The sequence below is a fragment of the Kryptolebias marmoratus genome, linkage group LG9, assembly GCF_001649575.2.
Source record: "Kryptolebias marmoratus isolate JLee-2015 linkage group LG9, ASM164957v2, whole genome shotgun sequence".
In the NCBI taxonomy this organism is placed as follows: domain Eukaryota; kingdom Metazoa; phylum Chordata; class Actinopteri; order Cyprinodontiformes; family Rivulidae; genus Kryptolebias; species Kryptolebias marmoratus.
This window is the reverse complement of record NC_051438.1, coordinates 18,272,405-18,288,606: the sequence shown is the minus strand read 5'-3', so window position 1 is coordinate 18,288,606 and position 16,202 is coordinate 18,272,405. Positions and strand designations below refer to the sequence as shown.

General features: G+C 45.3%; 2 protein-coding genes across 2 annotated transcripts; one reads left to right on the top strand and one right to left on the bottom strand.

Annotated features, from left to right (window-relative positions):
- The first annotated feature begins 329 nt into the window (after positions 1–329).
- On the top strand, positions 330–5,511 carry LOC108243036. The gene is made up of 6 exons (XM_017428218.3): positions 330–1,157; positions 1,239–1,390; positions 2,998–3,436; positions 3,534–3,615; positions 3,841–4,046; positions 4,535–5,511. Exons 1-6 carry the CDS (start codon positions 369–371, stop codon positions 4,775–4,777), a joined length of 1,911 nt encoding a protein of 636 aa, XP_017283707.1. The 5' UTR covers positions 330–368; the 3' UTR covers positions 4,778–5,511.
- Positions 5,512–7,070: 1,559 nt separating this feature from the next.
- On the bottom strand, positions 7,071–13,913 carry p2rx3a (purinergic receptor P2X, ligand-gated ion channel, 3a). The gene is made up of 12 exons (XM_017428229.3): positions 13,657–13,913; positions 13,428–13,563; positions 13,256–13,327; positions 11,665–11,734; positions 11,452–11,548; positions 11,278–11,355; positions 11,054–11,183; positions 10,277–10,413; positions 10,078–10,171; positions 8,933–8,998; positions 8,770–8,847; positions 7,071–7,404 (listed from the first exon to the last, which is right to left on the bottom strand). Exons 1-12 carry the CDS (start codon positions 13,788–13,790, stop codon positions 7,285–7,287), a joined length of 1,212 nt encoding a protein of 403 aa, XP_017283718.1. The 5' UTR covers positions 13,791–13,913; the 3' UTR covers positions 7,071–7,284.
- Between the last annotated feature and the right edge of the window lie 2,289 nt (positions 13,914–16,202).

Below are 16,202 nucleotides of genomic sequence, written 5' to 3'. Positions count from 1 at the left end.
AGGTTCGGGCCAAAGAAAAGAGAACGAGAGAACGTTTGGAAGATACCGAATGAGTGAGATCTCAGCGAGACGTCTCCGAACGGAGGCAGGAGGCAGACAAACCGGTAGGATGTGGGTTTGCTTTTGCAACGAGGAGCTGTGAACGTGATGGAAACGGATCGGAGTCTCCAAAAACAAGCCGAGCGGCCCTGGCAGGAGTCTCCCTAATAGAGCGCTGGACTTGGTTTCCACTCAGGTGATTCCGTCTTCAGCCTTCAACGCAGTGAGGAACCCACCCACCCCCCGTTCGGCTGGAGACGCCGCGTTGTTTACATGTGTTGTTCCGTGACTCGGCGGACGCGACGAGGAGAGGTTTCTTTGGCTCCTAGATGTCTCAGTCACACCAGTCGGCGGACTCGCAGGCCTTGTTGCAGTCTATGCTGCAGAGGCTGAAGCTTCAGCCGGGAAGAGATGGCCAGACGCACCTGCAGACACCCGTGTTCCCCCCAGTAGGCTTCGCACCGGGGCGCGACGTGCTCGACGGGGGGAGAGGGGTACTCAACCACCACGAGGTGGACAACAGGCCCGCCGATGTGTTCGGTTTCAACATCAGCCCCTCCAACGCGGTCCCTGCTGCAGGCTTCACGAAGCAGCCAGGTCCTGGTTGTGAAGTGGGCAGGAGTTGGACTTCCTTCCCCTCCCAGAGAGTCAACGCTGATGGAGACCCAGGTGGGTGGAGGGGGGTGGGACGGTCCGCCGGTTCGGTTGAGTTCTCCGCGAGAGGAACAGGGCGGCTGTTTCCTACCGAATCCCCCAAGGATGTCGACCTCAGCTGCTCCGGGAGCACCGACAGAGACGGGGCGAGTGTCGGCTTTACGAACCACGTCCCTCCCAGCATGGGCGCCGTGTCCAGCATGAGCCAGGGCCGGAGCCTGGCGCCCGCCTGGTCCCATCCCGGCGCCGCTGGCGAAGAGGCTTTGCAAGTGGAAAACGGAGTAGTCGGCGGCCCGAAGGACAGTCCGGACGTGCAGGTTTTCTCGGGCAGCCAGGGGACGGCCAACATCAGGAAAAAGCGTCCGTCTGAGAACAAAACGAGGCGATGGACGCAGCGGATCAAGGAGCGATGGAAGGAGAAGCACGGCAGGAAGGGAAAACAGGACGAAGGGACGGCAGATCAGGTGAGCTCTCATTTGGCTTTTTTCTCCTTGATGGGAGTGTTAAACACAAGGGATTTCAAACTGAGCTCGCTTGTTTCACAGATTCCGACGACGAACCAGGTAGCGACGGCGGGGAACTTTATCAACGCGCCAAACAACCACGGAGAAACGACTCATCCTTCGTTGGACGGCCACTCCCCCAGCAAAACATTTCCTGCACAAACTGAAAACAACACTACAGACAACAGTACCAGGTAGGAAACTAACCAGCGTGCTCAAACTACCTCTGCAGGTCGGCCTCCTTCAGTTCGTATTCGTTCCTTAAATGCATCACCAGATCGTAATGAAAGGTATTTGTCATGGTTCCAACCATAGCAATGTTTTGCTTTGTTATTAACTTTTAATGTGCCAAGAACCCCCCCTCCTTCTGCCGTCACACCTTCATCCAGTGATGCGTGAGGATTTTCTGACAGGCCATACAAGGAAACAAAGCCCGACGCGACACGATGCACGCTCTGCTCTGGCACCGGCCACAAAGTGCGTTCTCCTTCCAAGTCGGCATTAAAGACAGAAACCAATGAGAGAGAAGTCACACATTCCCTTTGAGGTGTTTAGCCCTGGAGACACAAACGCAAAGTGCCCTGAAGAAAACTGTACTTTCCCACCATTTTGTCACCTTAAGAACCCACAAACTTCAAAGCATTTTACCGGGATTTTAATAACAGAGCAACACGAGAAGCATGGACCTTTACCCCCCCCAGAGTCAATAGGTCATAGGATCACCTTTGCTGTAAACCCAGCCGCAGGTTCTCTGGAGTTTGTCTCCACCAGCTTTACACGCCTGGAGATGGAAAAGTTCTGCTTTTGGGATGGCTGCCGGTCTTCCCAGGAGTGGACAACCCCGGCAAATTCACCCCAAGGTCAGACCGTGCGACACTCAGAGAAATGACAAGAACGAGAGCTCCATCTCAGACTCCACAGGCCTCAGATAGCAGGTTAGAGGTTAGAGGTCATGACAGTAGAATGAGAAAAGAACAATCGTGGCTTATTTGGAGAAAGTCTCCTCTCCCTAAAAGGAAGACGGCCGCAGGATTTAGGTTTCATGAACGAACCGCGAGACTTCTGGAACAACGTCCTTTGGCCAGATGAGACCAAGGCTGAGACGTTTACACCATAATGTCACCCAAACACCTCAAAGCAGCCGCGGAGCACGGTGGTGGAGGGCTGATGGTTCGGGCTCGTTTTGCAGCCACAGGACCCGGACGCCTTGCGTTCACTGAGTCGGCCGTGAGGTTCCTCTGGAAACCAAGAGATTCCGGAGTCAAATGGAAGGCGGTCTGTCTCCGAAGCTCGGACCGGACCAGACCGGGTCATGGACCAGGACAACGATCCCAAACTCAGCAGCACGTCTACAACAGAACGGCTGACAAAGAAAAGAAGGGGTGCGACCTCAAGACACTCGAGCAGAAACAAATGGCTGCAATGATCTGAGGTGATGTTGGAAAGTTAAGTGGTCCAAAGAGTCCTACACTGATAAAAGTCAACTACTGAGAGTTATTGTTGCTAAAGGTGGTTCTACAGAATCACAGGCTGGACTTCGTTTTCCACACATCCTTTCCATTCTGGCTTCACTCCTGTTGAATAAATAAAGACACGGTGGAATCCGGTGTGGAGGTTTTTCTACGTTTGAGGTTAGAATTGAACAAATAAGGAACTCGGTAAAAACCAGATCACTTTTCTTATGTTCTGATTTTCAAAACCTTGGAACCAGAAGAGAGCTGACTGTGTTTCCCTTTTGATAACTTTTTTTTGTTTTAAGTCAAACACCTAAAACCGAGGTTGTACGTTCTCCTGCTTTCAGGCGTAACAGTGAGTTTGAGTTCGGCCTGGGCTCCTTCAGCCTCCTGGAGGAGATTACCAAAGGCCAGGAGTGGGCCAGGTTCATAAACCCCAACCTCCAAGCCTCCTCGATGAACCTGAGACCGCCAGAGGAGCCGCAACGCCAAATCCCGCCAAATCCTTTTAATACCAACCAGCCAGCTGGGAGTCTGAACCAGCTCGGAGATGGGAGCGGCCCGTGGGGCGTCAGGAGCACGGGGTCCTCGCAGGCTCCGGGGTTTGGCACGGCCCCAGCGCCGCCCATACCCACGTCGGTCAGCATGAACGTTGCAGAGGAAAAGCAGCCGGAGTCCGTCGACAGGGAGGCCGAGCAGCTGGAGCGAATGGAGGACGGTCAGAACCAGTCAGACGCGTTGCGCAGAGAGAGCGGCCCTCGGCTCGTACCTTCCTCCCCAGTGCAGGTGAGACGTCCGCCTCTTCGCCCTAACGGAAAAATCCAAAAACAAACACCTGTTTAATGTGGCGTGAGAGGTTAACGGGTTCTTTTGTTGTCCGCAGCCTTCAGATTTGCTTCAAAACGCCGTGATGAAGATCAGAGGTCAGAGCAGCAGGAAGAGGCACCATCAGTCTGCAGAAAGAGGTCAGAACATCTGCACAACGCAGCGAGCAGATTTCTGCTTCTGTCTATTCAGTCTTTACTCTAAATCCATTTTTTATCAAACCCTACAGCGATCAGAGACGAATGAAGGCAGCGGTTTTTGTGTCCTTCTCCTTTTCTTGTGATGCCTTTTTGTATTTCGGTTTTTAAGAAAAAGCACCGCACGATGAAGATCTGAATCGTTATTCTGTTGTTTTAACCTCACAGGGAGGTCCATATCTGCGCCGACCTTACCCAGCGCCCAAATGATGGAGGACGCGCCGACGCCGCAGCAGGGAGACGTCCTGCCGCTCGGCGCTCTGGAGGGTCCTCCTGAGTCTCTGTCCCCCTTCAATCCTTCTGCCCCGGTCCCCCGAAGCATCATCAAACACTCCATGTCCCAGGATTCAGAGACCTCGGTGCTGACCAAAAGGGTAGGTTGTTGTGAATCACAGCGCCCCCTTGTGGTGCAAAATTAGAAAGTCGACTAAATAAATCCTGACTGCAGACATTTCCTCAGCTGAACCCTCCAGCTGCTCTGGGGTCCAAATAACCCAGGAGGCCTCAGTCTTAAAACCGAGGCTTGGTGACAAAGCAGCTAAAAAATTTTCTTTATGCAAAAAATGCCCCAGTTTAGTTTCAGCTAAGGCTAAATATGAGTTGTTTACCGTGTTGTTACAGAAGTAGAAGATGTTTGATAAAGTTTTGAAGTTTTGATGAATTTTGGTTTAAATTGAGAAAATTAGAAAAAAGCCTTTTTTTTACTCATTCTGACCAAAATGATGCAAATAAACTTTTGGAAAGTTAAACAAGTAATCAAAATTGAATTTGTCCTACAGACATAAACTTCAGCTCTTTAAAAATACAAATGTCAGTCCTGTTTTCGAAGCTAAAGTCTGCTCTTTCCTGTTCTGTCGCTCAGAGACGAGTCGAGGAGAAGCGCAAGGTTCACTTCGCGGAGGAGGTGGTAACCATAGCGTCTCCGAGTGTCGCCATGGACCTCACTGACTCGGAGGAGGACCTGAGGTCGGACGAGGACTCGCTGATCGAGCAGGAGTTCGAGGCGATGCAGGCGGCGGCCGAGGAGGCGATACGAGCCCGCCGCTCTCTTCCTGCCTGGATAAAGGCCCTGAAGAGGAAGAACACGGGCAAAAAGCACAGCTAGTGGCCGCGGAGAACGTTTCAACCCCCCCCCCCCGTGGACGTGAAACAATTCAAAACAAAGAGGGCAGTGGATTTTCGCCTGAAAACAGTTTTGAAAATGGCAGCACTGAAGAGAGCCACAGCATCACGAGGATTCTAAGAACTCTGATTTGCGTCCTCAGTTTTGTTTTAATTTCTTTTTAATTTTTTACTAGTATTTCCGACGGGACTTGGCAAGCTTTCTGAAGCTCATTGCTCTCTGGACGCTTGATGCATTTACTTTTACCCCCCATTTCGTTCAGAAACTGTCTAAAAACTTGGATTCTATCCAATCAGATGCATCTTTCTGCAGCAGGGATCAAAAGCAAATAAGTAAATGGTATTCGCTCATTTTAACAGCTTTTTAAAGGTCTTCCATCCCACTGGACTGCAGCAGACCACTTCCTGGTCTAATGTCTCTGTTACTGACACTCTGGACATATCCTGTCTCTTCGTAATGGTTCCCTGACAGGCCATCCTGGGGTTAATCCCAGAGGGGGAACTTTATGAGATGGATCCAGATCCTGCAGAGTGAAGCGCCGGAGCACGGAGTTTATTCGCTTTGTGGCAAATATTATCACCGTCAAAGTTTTCCTAAGACGTCACTTGTTAAAAAATAAAATAGGTTCATTTATTGCTTCTAAAAGGTTGTTTTTTTTACTGGAAGACTTGTGATGCACACGGTTAAAACGACTATTAAAGCATCTGTTTTGGTCATTTTCCGTGTTTGGATCTTTCATTAAAAAAAATCCTGACACCGCTCTGCTTTTTAAAGTCACGCCTGGAAACGACAGAAAGTACCGTAAAGGTTTCCGTTTCTGAACGGATTCCTCGTGAAATTATGCGTTAGTGAGAGCATTTCGATAACCGGACTAAGCCGAATCTGGCGTCCTGGACTTGGGTAACAACAGATAAATCTTTTAGCATCAGTCACGTTTCGCCTCCACTTTGGTCCTGGTTCCGCTCAAACCAGCGTCCGTCCGGTCAAAATTAACTTTCAAAGAGCGAACTAAACTACTGCTTTAACAGGTTTTAGTTTAACCATCATAAAACGATGAACCAACAGAAGTTTCAACGATTACGCCAAGAGGGAAAAGTAAATCTCGGGTGTTTTCACCGGAGGCCGTCGGCTGCTATCACTGCGTCGCCGCAGCAAGTAGCTTCGATATTAACCAAACAAAACTACTTTTTTCTGAGGTTGAACCTGCCAGAGACGGCAAAATTATTGCATGAGTCCTCAAAGCCCCAGCTTTGTATTTTTTTTATAAGGCTCACTTGCAATTGAAGTTGAATAGACTGTCACACAGGAGGACCGTGTCGAATATGCTATATTATCCAATACTCATTTTTCGAACACGTTTAGCTGTAGTTTGTTATTTTATGCTTAAAAGACGGGCCATCTGGCACCAGGATTTTATGTGTGTGTGAGGAGGGTGTGTGTGGGCGGGGCTTAAAGTCCCACATCCCTAGTGCACAGACTCTGGTTCCAAAAATACATCGTGGCAGCTCCAGTAAACCAGGTCCTGCTGGCTTTAGTGACTGTCTTATCAATTTATTTCAAATAAAAAGGAACAATGTGAAACTCTTATTATTTGACAGTAAGTCTATTAGTTTTAATAGTCAGAGATCTGTCAGTGTGTTCATTTGGCCTAAAGATGAGCTTCTTTATTAAGAGACGAGTGCAGCTTAGCTCTTTGTATCACGCTTTTTCATTTCCGTTCTGTACTCGGATTATTCTGTTATTAAATTAGCGCATCAATCTTTGCGGTTAACGGCAACTCCCCTGAGGTCTCCCATTTGAGATATCTTTAAAAAGTAAATCACATCCAGACCCATTAAGAGCCTCTTTGGTTGACTTTTTTTTTTTTTGAGTGCTCTAGTCAGTTTAGAGGGGGCACAAAGAGAGAAGTGAAAATCAAATAAATAAATAAATACACTTGTGATGCATTAATGTGCGGAAAGAACTGAGAACCACAGTTATTGACATACAGGGAAAGCTGGAGATGAAATGCTGGAAGTAAATCGAAGGAATAAACGCAGAAAATAAGAATCCTCTTGTTTTCCTGGAGTGTCTGCTCGAAAAGAGAAACTGCATCAGTCCATTAGCGGGCACAGTAAACATCTCATGACGACCCAGAAGTGCACTAATGATGGCCCATTTGCAAACGACACACACACACACGAACACACACATGTATCTGCACACCAATGGGAGAATTCAGCTTTTTATTTGCAAACACAAACATTTTGTTATTTTATGAACATGTGGACAAAAAGGAAAGATCACAAAATGTGGGAAAATTCTTCTGAGATTAAGAAATTGAAAAAAATGACATTTTGATCTTGAAAATTTCCTCTTTATGACTTATTTTGCCAGCAAAAGCTTAATTCTTTTTTTCATTTTTTTTTTAGATGACCCTTTCGGTCATCAAGGCGCTGAATAAACTAAAGGGAGAGAGGTGTCCTTTTTCTTTCCCCAGACGGCTGCTGTCAGTCGGACATGTAGAGGGAAATGGCCCCGGAGTCTCCGGAGCTCTTCATTCCCGCTTTGAATGAGCGCTGACTGCCCGGGCTGGGAGTGACGGCCGGTTCTTTCTTGTCCTCTGTCACCTGGATGGACAAAGCAATGAGACAAGAGTAGGGTTTTACGGTCGAGGCACTCCGTATTCAAAACTAGGCTTGCAGCTTAAAAAAATGCAGTTACATGTAACAACAAAACCAAATAAGACATTTAAAAAACAAACAAAAACAGCTGAGCAATGACTTAACAGCGTGAGTGCAACCGGACCGAGACTGACTGATGTAAAAGTTCTGCGGTGTGAATCCACAAATGATACCGCGGTTTGAGCAAATGTGATTTTTATTTATTTATAATTTCACTGCTTTACTTTTCCATCAGAGAGGAACTCTTGGGTACACTTAACAGGGTTAACTTTGCTGTGCTTTGTTCACGTGGAAGAGTACTGCAATGGATCACACACTTACACAATAATCGGTGTAAATAACCACAGACCACTATGTGGAAAACATTATCTCAAAAGTGCCATTCATCCATCCATTAGTTGCTGTTTGTTCTGGAGTCGGGTCGCGGGGGGCAGCAGTTTGACCGGGGAGGTCCAGATGTCTCCTCCAGCTCTTTCAGGAGGAATCCATGGTAATCTCAGCAATCCAGCCGGGTCTCTCCAGTGTGTCCTGGGTCTTCTCCAGGGTCTCTTCCCAGTTGGACACCTCTGTAGGGAGGCGTCCTTACCAGATACCAGAACCACCTCACCTAGCTCCTCTCGATGAGGAGGAGCAGCGACTCTACTCCGAGCTCCAACCGGAAAACCGAACTTCTCACCCTATCTCTAAGGGAGAACCCAGCTGCCCCGTGGAGAAAACTGCATCCACGACCTCCTTCTTTTGCTCACTACCCAGAGCTTGTGACCGCAGGTGAGGGTTTTCCGACCGATAAACAGCTCAGCTCCCTCTTCAACACACAGACCGGTACAGAGTATGCAGTAATGCAGAGGCTGCACCGATCCGCCTGTCGATCTCACGCTCCGTTCTTCTCTCGCTCTTGAACAAAACCCAGAGATACTTAAACTCCTCCACTTGAGGCAGCACCTCCCTCCCAACCTGGAGGGGGTGATGTCTTGACCCCACTCAGACTAGTCATTTAGCTACTCTGCTCAATGTGAAGGTGTCTACAGCAGGCAGATACGCTCTCTGCAGAAGACCACTTCAACAAACTCAAATCATCTGCTTAAAACACAGCAATATTAGATTTTGAGGTCTGGAATCTCTGACTTTCCAAGTCTAAATTTCAACTTCAGGGGTTATTCCAGTTGATTTTTCCAACTTGGAATTCAGAATATCCAACTTCTGAGAACAAATGGTGACCCGAACTGTCCCGTACACACGGTCCAGCGCCCTTCGTGACCCTGAACGGGGTCAAGCGGGTCCAGAAAACAAATGAATAAACAGATACAGTACCTCTTCAAACTTCTTGGCTTTATACTGCTCTGCTCCTTTCAAGCAGTTCAGTAAGATGATATCACAGAGAACTGTACCCTGTCAACACAGAAAAAAAAATGAGCAGAGATAGCCGACAATGAGGAAGAAATCTCCATTTTAGCTTCAGTTTCGAAGTTCATACCATCCCAATCGAGGTTAATGCAGCAACTACGTTGATCACTGTTGGGACTAAACTGAACTTTCCCGCCTGGAAGACAAGAGCGGGAAAAAAATATGCCAATCACACAAAAGTGCTCTCAACAAAGTAATAAATGTTTCCATTTTATTTTGAAAAAAAAACCCCACAAAGTCCCAATGTATTTACAGAAAGGGCTGTATAGCTACAAAATCGATCAGTAGTATGGAAGCAATCCCTTTTTTTGAGCTGTTTTGATGCTTTAGGCAACCTGTGTTAGCATAGCTTAACCTACTGATTGGATAGAGTGATGGAAAAGTTAGATAAAACTATTAAATTAAAACATTTTTGTTTATAAAAACTTATAGTGTGGTCTCACTCGCTACACATGTGGGACAGGCATACCAAGTCTCTGTGCTAGCTGCTAATGATGCTAACGGTAAAAGATGTTTGCTAGCTGCTAATGATGCTAACGGTAAAAGATGTTTGCTAGCTGCGACAATCAGAAGTTCTAAATAGATTTGAAAACTAAGATAAAACCAAACAAAAACCAAACTATTTTTTGAGAAAATACAACTCAGAAATATTACAGATTGCTTTTAGCATTATATCTGGATGTGGCAAAAAAAATATTTTCTGATTTTTGCAAAATATGTTGTTAATTTTGTTGTTTTCAGTTTAGTGAACAAAGTTGCAAATATGTAGAGGGGGGGGGGTGTCATTGGTAAAATAAAATATTAGGTAATAAGATTTTGCACCCTCAGTGCAAAACATTGGTGTTTATGCAGAGCAGGTGTTGTGTTTTGTTTTGTCTTCAGTGTAGATGGGGAAATGGAAGGAAACGGAACACCAGAAGTTTAATAAAACCAGTAGAACTGTTGATTAATATTTCTTTACTGTATTATTAACATAATCAGATGTAAAGTCAAAGCCTCCTTTGACTTCCGGTGTTGAATTTAGTTTTATTTTCCGGGTTAGATTGACCCACTCATTTCCACACCAAAAAACAAAGCTAAACACAACACCTGCTGCACACAGACACCAGTGTTAAACTGAAAGAATTAATTTTTACGGCCTCTGTTTTTACTCCCCACCCAACTTCCCATCAGGCTCTTTTAATTGGAAACGAGACAGAATTCCACATCACTTACTTTGCCGGTAACCATGACATCAAACCGGACCGCGTACGCTTTGTGAAGAGTTCGGAATTCAGTCCCGTTCTCTGTCTTGTAATATTTGGCATATCTGCATTCAAAGGTAAGAAATGTTACAAAAATAAATAAATAAATAGAACATTTAAGGGCTGAGGGGAAAAATAAAAACGTACATGAAAAAGTTATTCGCTCCTACCTGAAGTTGTAGCCTTTAGAGATCCTGTTCTTTTCGAACGGAGCGTCCATCCTCCTGAAGGAGTACTTGGGTATACACTTCTCGATATTCTGGTCTAGGTTGCACTGCCACGCAATGTTTATCCCTATTTCTCCACCCTGCAAGGCGAAGAGTCACACATTAAAGCTTTATAATCGTAATTAAACGCCCTCCAAGGTTCAGAATTGTTCTAATCTGTAGAGTCCGGCTCTTAGGTTTGGTCGGTTTTAGGTGGTAGAGAGGTAATAAATCAAACTACGTAGCAAATAAGTTATTTCTCCACCCTAAAACTGACCCTTGTAACATTGTGCATCTCTTTAGGTGGTTTCAATCACTAAAAACAAACTAAAGAAAGCTCCCTAAACTAAAATGTCTTCAAACAATCAGATCAGCAGACTTTTGGAATTGGTTGAATCTGTTTTTTGTGTAAATCTGACATTAACTTTGAACAGTGACGGCAGACAGGACGTTTAATGTCTGCCGCCGGTAGACACTTCTTTATCTTCTCACCACTGAAAACAGTCCGGCTCTTTGTTTCTGCAGTGTACCACATTGTTCAGACGGATGTTTAACGGTCAAAGCTAAAGCAGCGTATACTCTCATGAACATCTGGACACGTCTGGACTCTGGACACAGATATATTTGGGACTTTCTAACAGCATGACCCTGTTGCTTTCACCATCTCCTCAACAAAACCCACGTTGACACTGGACCAACACTTTAGCCGTGAGATTGAAGGACAGCAAAGCTTAATAAGACCTTCATTGCCAGTTGAGTCAGATTCTGCTTGGTCTCTTTCAGGATGTCCTCCACTCGAAAGATGGGACATAAGGGATCCTTCTCGTTGTTGGTGCAGGTCTTGATGTTCATCGTGGCGGGGAAGTTTCCTCTGAGAGAAGACGGAAGTACGCACGATTAGGGGACTTATAGCGTTTTTTTTTTGTTGTTTTTTTTTTTTTGCTGGAGACCAGCGGATGACCCACCTGGTGACGTTGAAGAGCGGGAAGCGGATGCTGTTTTTGATGAAGATGGTGAAGCTTTTAAACTCCTCCATCGTGTCCCTGCAGACGGGGGAGCACAGCAGGTGGGTTTTTTCAGTGACAGGGGACGTTCTGTTGTACAAGCGGACCTGTGGGTTGAGTGTGAAAAAACCTTACATCTTGACGCTGTCATTCTCCGCCGGACACCAGCCTTCTATCTCGCACCGACCCGTCGTTTCATTCGAGGCTTTGAGGCAAACGCCCGTAATCAAACCTTTGAAAAGAGGAAAAGAGGCACGATGTGCCTTTTTTCAAATACTCCTCAGCCTTCATTTCGTAACGAAAAGCATTTAAATTCTCAAAAGATCCCCAACTAATGCTTTGCCTCACCACTGGAGAGAACAGAGCCAATGTATTGAGTACAGTTTGCGTCTGTTTCACACGTGAAGCCTCTTTCAGTCTGAAACACACAAAAAACACAAAATCAACAAGTTAAAATAAAATACGTAAAGCAAAATGATAAATGTAATTTTTTTTCAGTAGCACGGTACATCAGTTGGGTTTAATGAGGACAATATGGTGGATTTTTATTGTGCGCAGGGGTGAAATTTACTTATCAGCCCACATTTGTTGTTGTTTGTGTATAACCCTAATGCAATGGTCTAATGGTTTCAGAAGCTAAAATACTTTTTAGAAGCTCTTTCCTCCGATGTTCTTCATTGAACCGAGGCTTTAAAGGATTAAACTGCCTCTTTACAGCGAACGTCCTTTCTGAAAAGAGCGAGACTTGTACAGTTCCCGCTCTCTAAAAGGTTTTTTTTGTGTGTGTGTGTTTTCAGGCTGTTCCCACTCCTCTTAAAGCAGTCAGAGCTCAGACATTTGATTTATCGCCACACACCGACGTTCTGTTCTGTATTTCTCACAAGACGACATTATTCTTTAGAATCCGCAAATGGATAAACAGCTTTTTAAAAAGTTTGGAAGGTAACGCAGATGTTTCAGAGGCTCCGGTCCCTCAGTCTGATTAAAACACATATAATGTGATCATAGTAAGACGTTCATCAAGAAGTGTTTCATTGATACAGTAAAAAATGGATTCTAGTGAAAGATCAGTGGTTTGTAAGACAAAAAAAAAAAAAAAAAAAAAAATTCTTTTATCTTTAAAGCCATAATAGTTGTCAAAATACAAGATTTTTCATTGTTTTTATTATAATTTTTTGTACATGTGTATCATCTATGGTAAAAATAACTACCGAATGCGCATCATTTTCTACCGAAAGTCTGCAGAATAATCTGTAATAAATGAGCCAAATCAGCATAGTCAGGTTTTACGAGTCGTTTGTTTACATTCAAACATTAACGAGTTCACTTCTGGCAGTCGGGGCGTGACGGATATCAGATCGGTAAAATAATCCCAGGATGTAAACGGAGTCAGAAACACCAGGGTCGAAGAGAAAACGTAAAGTTCTTCTTCTGAAAAGAAACGGCGACTAGAAGCTGAGAAGCGGAGTCATTTAGGGGAGGAAATCGAGCGGTGGAGAGAGTTAAAAGAAAAGGTTGGAGCTGAGATTGGATGGAAATGAGCTGAGATATTCTGAACTCTAACGGGAGAATTTCCATAAATGATCACCAAAATTAGTTATAAACAAAGACGAGGAATATTTGCTGTTTTCTAACGCAACTTTTACGAAAACCCGGCTGAGTTTGAGCTGCATCAACCCCCAAAACAATCCCCCTAATAACATATAAAAAAAAAAAAAAATCAGCTGGACTTGGATCTGAAGACGTTTCTTTAGTTCAGTGCTGGACAGATATTCTATTAAAGTCACACATAGATTGAACTCCCCTCACAATGGAGAGTCATTAGGGTCTCCGCATGTGGATTTAGCTTGTAGACGGTAGTTCTGGATAATGGGTAAAGACTTTAAAGTGATTTGAAACCAGCTGAGAAGCAGGAAGCCGTTTGGACGCGTGTCCTCACCTCTGCACATCGACCTTGGAACTGGTTGTCGGTCACGATGACTCTGGTAATGATGCAGAACATGCCCGAACCCTGAAAACACGTCAGAACACCCGAGACGAGCCCTGTGTTCACATGTGTAAATAAATGCCAACGTTAGAAGCTTTAGGACGAGCAGCTTAGGCTGACCCACCTGAGGAGGGTAGATGTAATCGGCCACATCCATCACGCGGTCGTTGAGTCTGCCGAAACCTTTGACTTTGGTTATGACGGACGACTCGATGGCTGTGTCGCTCTGCTGGTAAGCCTTCTCGTAAAGGAAGACGTAGCTGCGGGGCAAACGGCACAACATGGTTACAGAAGAAAGGGAGAGAGAGAGAGAGAACGCTTTCTGCTCGGTGACCCAAACCGATCCCACTGACCCGACGAAGTACGCGATGATGACCAGCTGCATCACCCGGTTAGTGATCCCCACAGACCAGCTCTTCACCACCACAGACTTGGGGGTCTCGTAGGTCAGGAAGCCGGTGACACAGCCCAGCACCGCTGTGGACATGCTGCCTGTTGGGAAACTCCTCTCCGGACGAGAAAACTTCCAGCCTCTGAGTGCCGACAGAGAGTCTCTGCTGGCTCCTCTGCTTCAACGCATGTTTGACGTCTGAAGCTCGCCGCCTCTTCTCCGCCTCGCTTGTCTTCCGTGTCATTGGTCAATCCCAACAAACCGGACCTCCTCCTCCGTCTCTCCACCCTTCTACACTCAGAGGACATCTTCCTTTATCACCACAAACCCCCTCCTATCTCCCACACAGCTTTCTGCATCCGCGGCTCGAAGTGAAAACCACTCCGGGCCCAAAGAAACGCGGGAGCGGCCCGGAGTGCCAATCAATGAGCCACACTTATCTGTTAGTTTCCTGCAAAATCATCCAGCAGGTTTCTCGTACTTCACTCTCAGCGTCGGGGAGTTTGTTTCTTTTCGCTCAAAGAGAAAGAAGTCCTCAGATCAGTCCACTCATAATGAACTGATGTAATAAGGAGGAAGATTCGATAACCAGGCTGCTTTAATTGGATTAATCTCGGAGAGATCCTCTGTAATAAATGTCACAACATGTTAGGGCTGGAAGTTTCCAACAGCTCCAACAGAAAAAAAAGACCAACCACTTTATGGTTTTATCTTTGAGAAACGACTTTATTCGAGGTTCATTTTGAACCCCACAGTGTCCCGGCGACGATCCCGAAATCTTCTTCCTGGTTGAGCTTCCTTTAAAGCCATCGACGGGTTTCTGGATGAAGGTTAAATAAAAGTTTTCCAAACACCAAATCAAGATCCGGACCCAAAAATGATCACTACAACACAAAGCAGCAGCTTCAACCAGAGACTTTTTGAAATATTTCTTGTTTTTATGCTCAGAAACTTTCCTTTAACCTCGTCAAACCTCAGGGCAAACTCAGCTCTGTTTTATTTTAGGTTTACTTTAGTGTTTCAAAAAAGGTTCGTTATCAGGGGAAATGTGACTTAAATGCTGCTTGTATGAAATACAGACACAACAACATGGCCTGGTTGCATTTTAAGGAACAAATATCTTCATTTTTTTAAGTTTATCTATTTGACGGCTGTTCAGAAAACATTTCCCTACTGGTCTAAAGGCACTTAGAACCATCAAAATGAAGTTTGGTCAAACTTTTTATTGGTACTGTCGAAAATAAACACATTTGACATTGTAATAATAAAACTGTAATACAGCAGGAATCATTTAATAAGGTCAGACATTAATAAAAAAGTCAAATAAAATTGGAATAATGTCCGTCTGTGAGGAAGAAAGAACTTTAGCTTGATTTGCTTTAAGTTTAAAAGAGCAAAATGTACCCAAAATAAAAAAAATGAATGTATACCTTCATAATAATAATGACAATTTAAAATATAAAACTTTAATATCAGGTTTATGACGGATATCAGATGATATATGTAATTTTGGAACTTTAACATTGCATTGCTGGTGAAGGAGGAGGATCGTTCATTCGTTCATCACCTTTGTTGTACGTGGTTACAGATGTTCCCTTCACCCCCGTTCAGAGGTTTGTATATTTGCCAGTGAAGTGATTTGTAGGATGAATAATAATATCAATTTTTAAACAAAAACTGGATCCAAAGCCCAAACCAAATACCATCTTTAACTTGTGTTCATTGCAGGAATTCATGTCGAAGGTTTTCATAAAGACCTCCCGTTGTCCTCGGAGCGTTTTGGGGATGATTCAGCTCAGACTACACCGACGTTCTGCCCGATAAATGTAAAACCGACTTTGTTTGTGTGTTTGTTAAGGCTGTTAGCTGTGGTGGCCATGTTGGATCGAGCCGACTCTAGAAGTTAATTGGGCCTTTTTCCTCGTAAATGTCCGGTTTCTTGGAGCTAAGTTGGGAGAAGTCGAACCCCTCTGAACGCTCGGCGTCTTCTTTAAGTTTTGTTTCTTCTCGGCCTGAACTTTAAAGACCCAGGAGCCCAGGCTGTAAGAGCACAAACGCCTAAATGCACCGTTATCGACACGCCGACATACAATCCGAGCATTTGTCAATGCGCTGCCTGGGACAGGCAGCATTAGAGAGGCTAATGTGATGCAGTGACACTGAGTGGTCCTCTCTGCCTGCAGATGCATGTGCCTGACCTGCGTGTCCTTTCTTAAGTGGCTCCATTATGTTTTCTGTGGTCCGTTAATGGTAACCCGATACGGGCCCAGATGCAGATAAACATGTTCTGGACGTGGAGCAGCTCTCAGCTCGTATGTGCTCGTTACGTCCACCGCCATGGGATTCTGTGAGCGTTGCTTTAATGTGCGTCGAGGTTGTGGGATGGATTCCTGATCAAAGACGTGTGATTTCGCATGTGAAGACAGTCCTCTTCAACCAAAACATGAGGGTTAGACGTCCGCGCCAATAAGAACCCACAGCCACAGACAGTCCTGATGACTTCAATCA

Bases quoted from the DNA above. Each gene is read 5' to 3' on its own strand.
- p2rx3a (XM_017428229.3), bottom strand. From the start codon at position 13,790: ATGTCCACAGCGGTGCTGGGCTGTGTCACCGGCTTCCTGACCTACGAG. The intron at 8,848-8,932 runs GTATGAACTTCG...CTGTGTTGACAG, and splicing joins CATTAACCTCGATTGGGATG to GGTACAGTTCTCTGTGATAT. The intron at 7,405-8,769 runs GTACTGTATCTG...TTGTCCATCCAG, and splicing joins AAGCCAAGAAGTTTGAAGAG to GTGACAGAGGACAAGAAAGA.
- LOC108243036 (XM_017428218.3), top strand. From the start codon at position 369: ATGTCTCAGTCACACCAGTCGGCGGACTCGCAGGCCTTGTTGCAGTCT. The intron at 3,437-3,533 runs GTGAGACGTCCG...TGTTGTCCGCAG, and splicing joins TACCTTCCTCCCCAGTGCAG to CCTTCAGATTTGCTTCAAAA. The intron at 3,616-3,840 runs GTCAGAACATCT...TTAACCTCACAG, and splicing joins CCATCAGTCTGCAGAAAGAG to GGAGGTCCATATCTGCGCCG.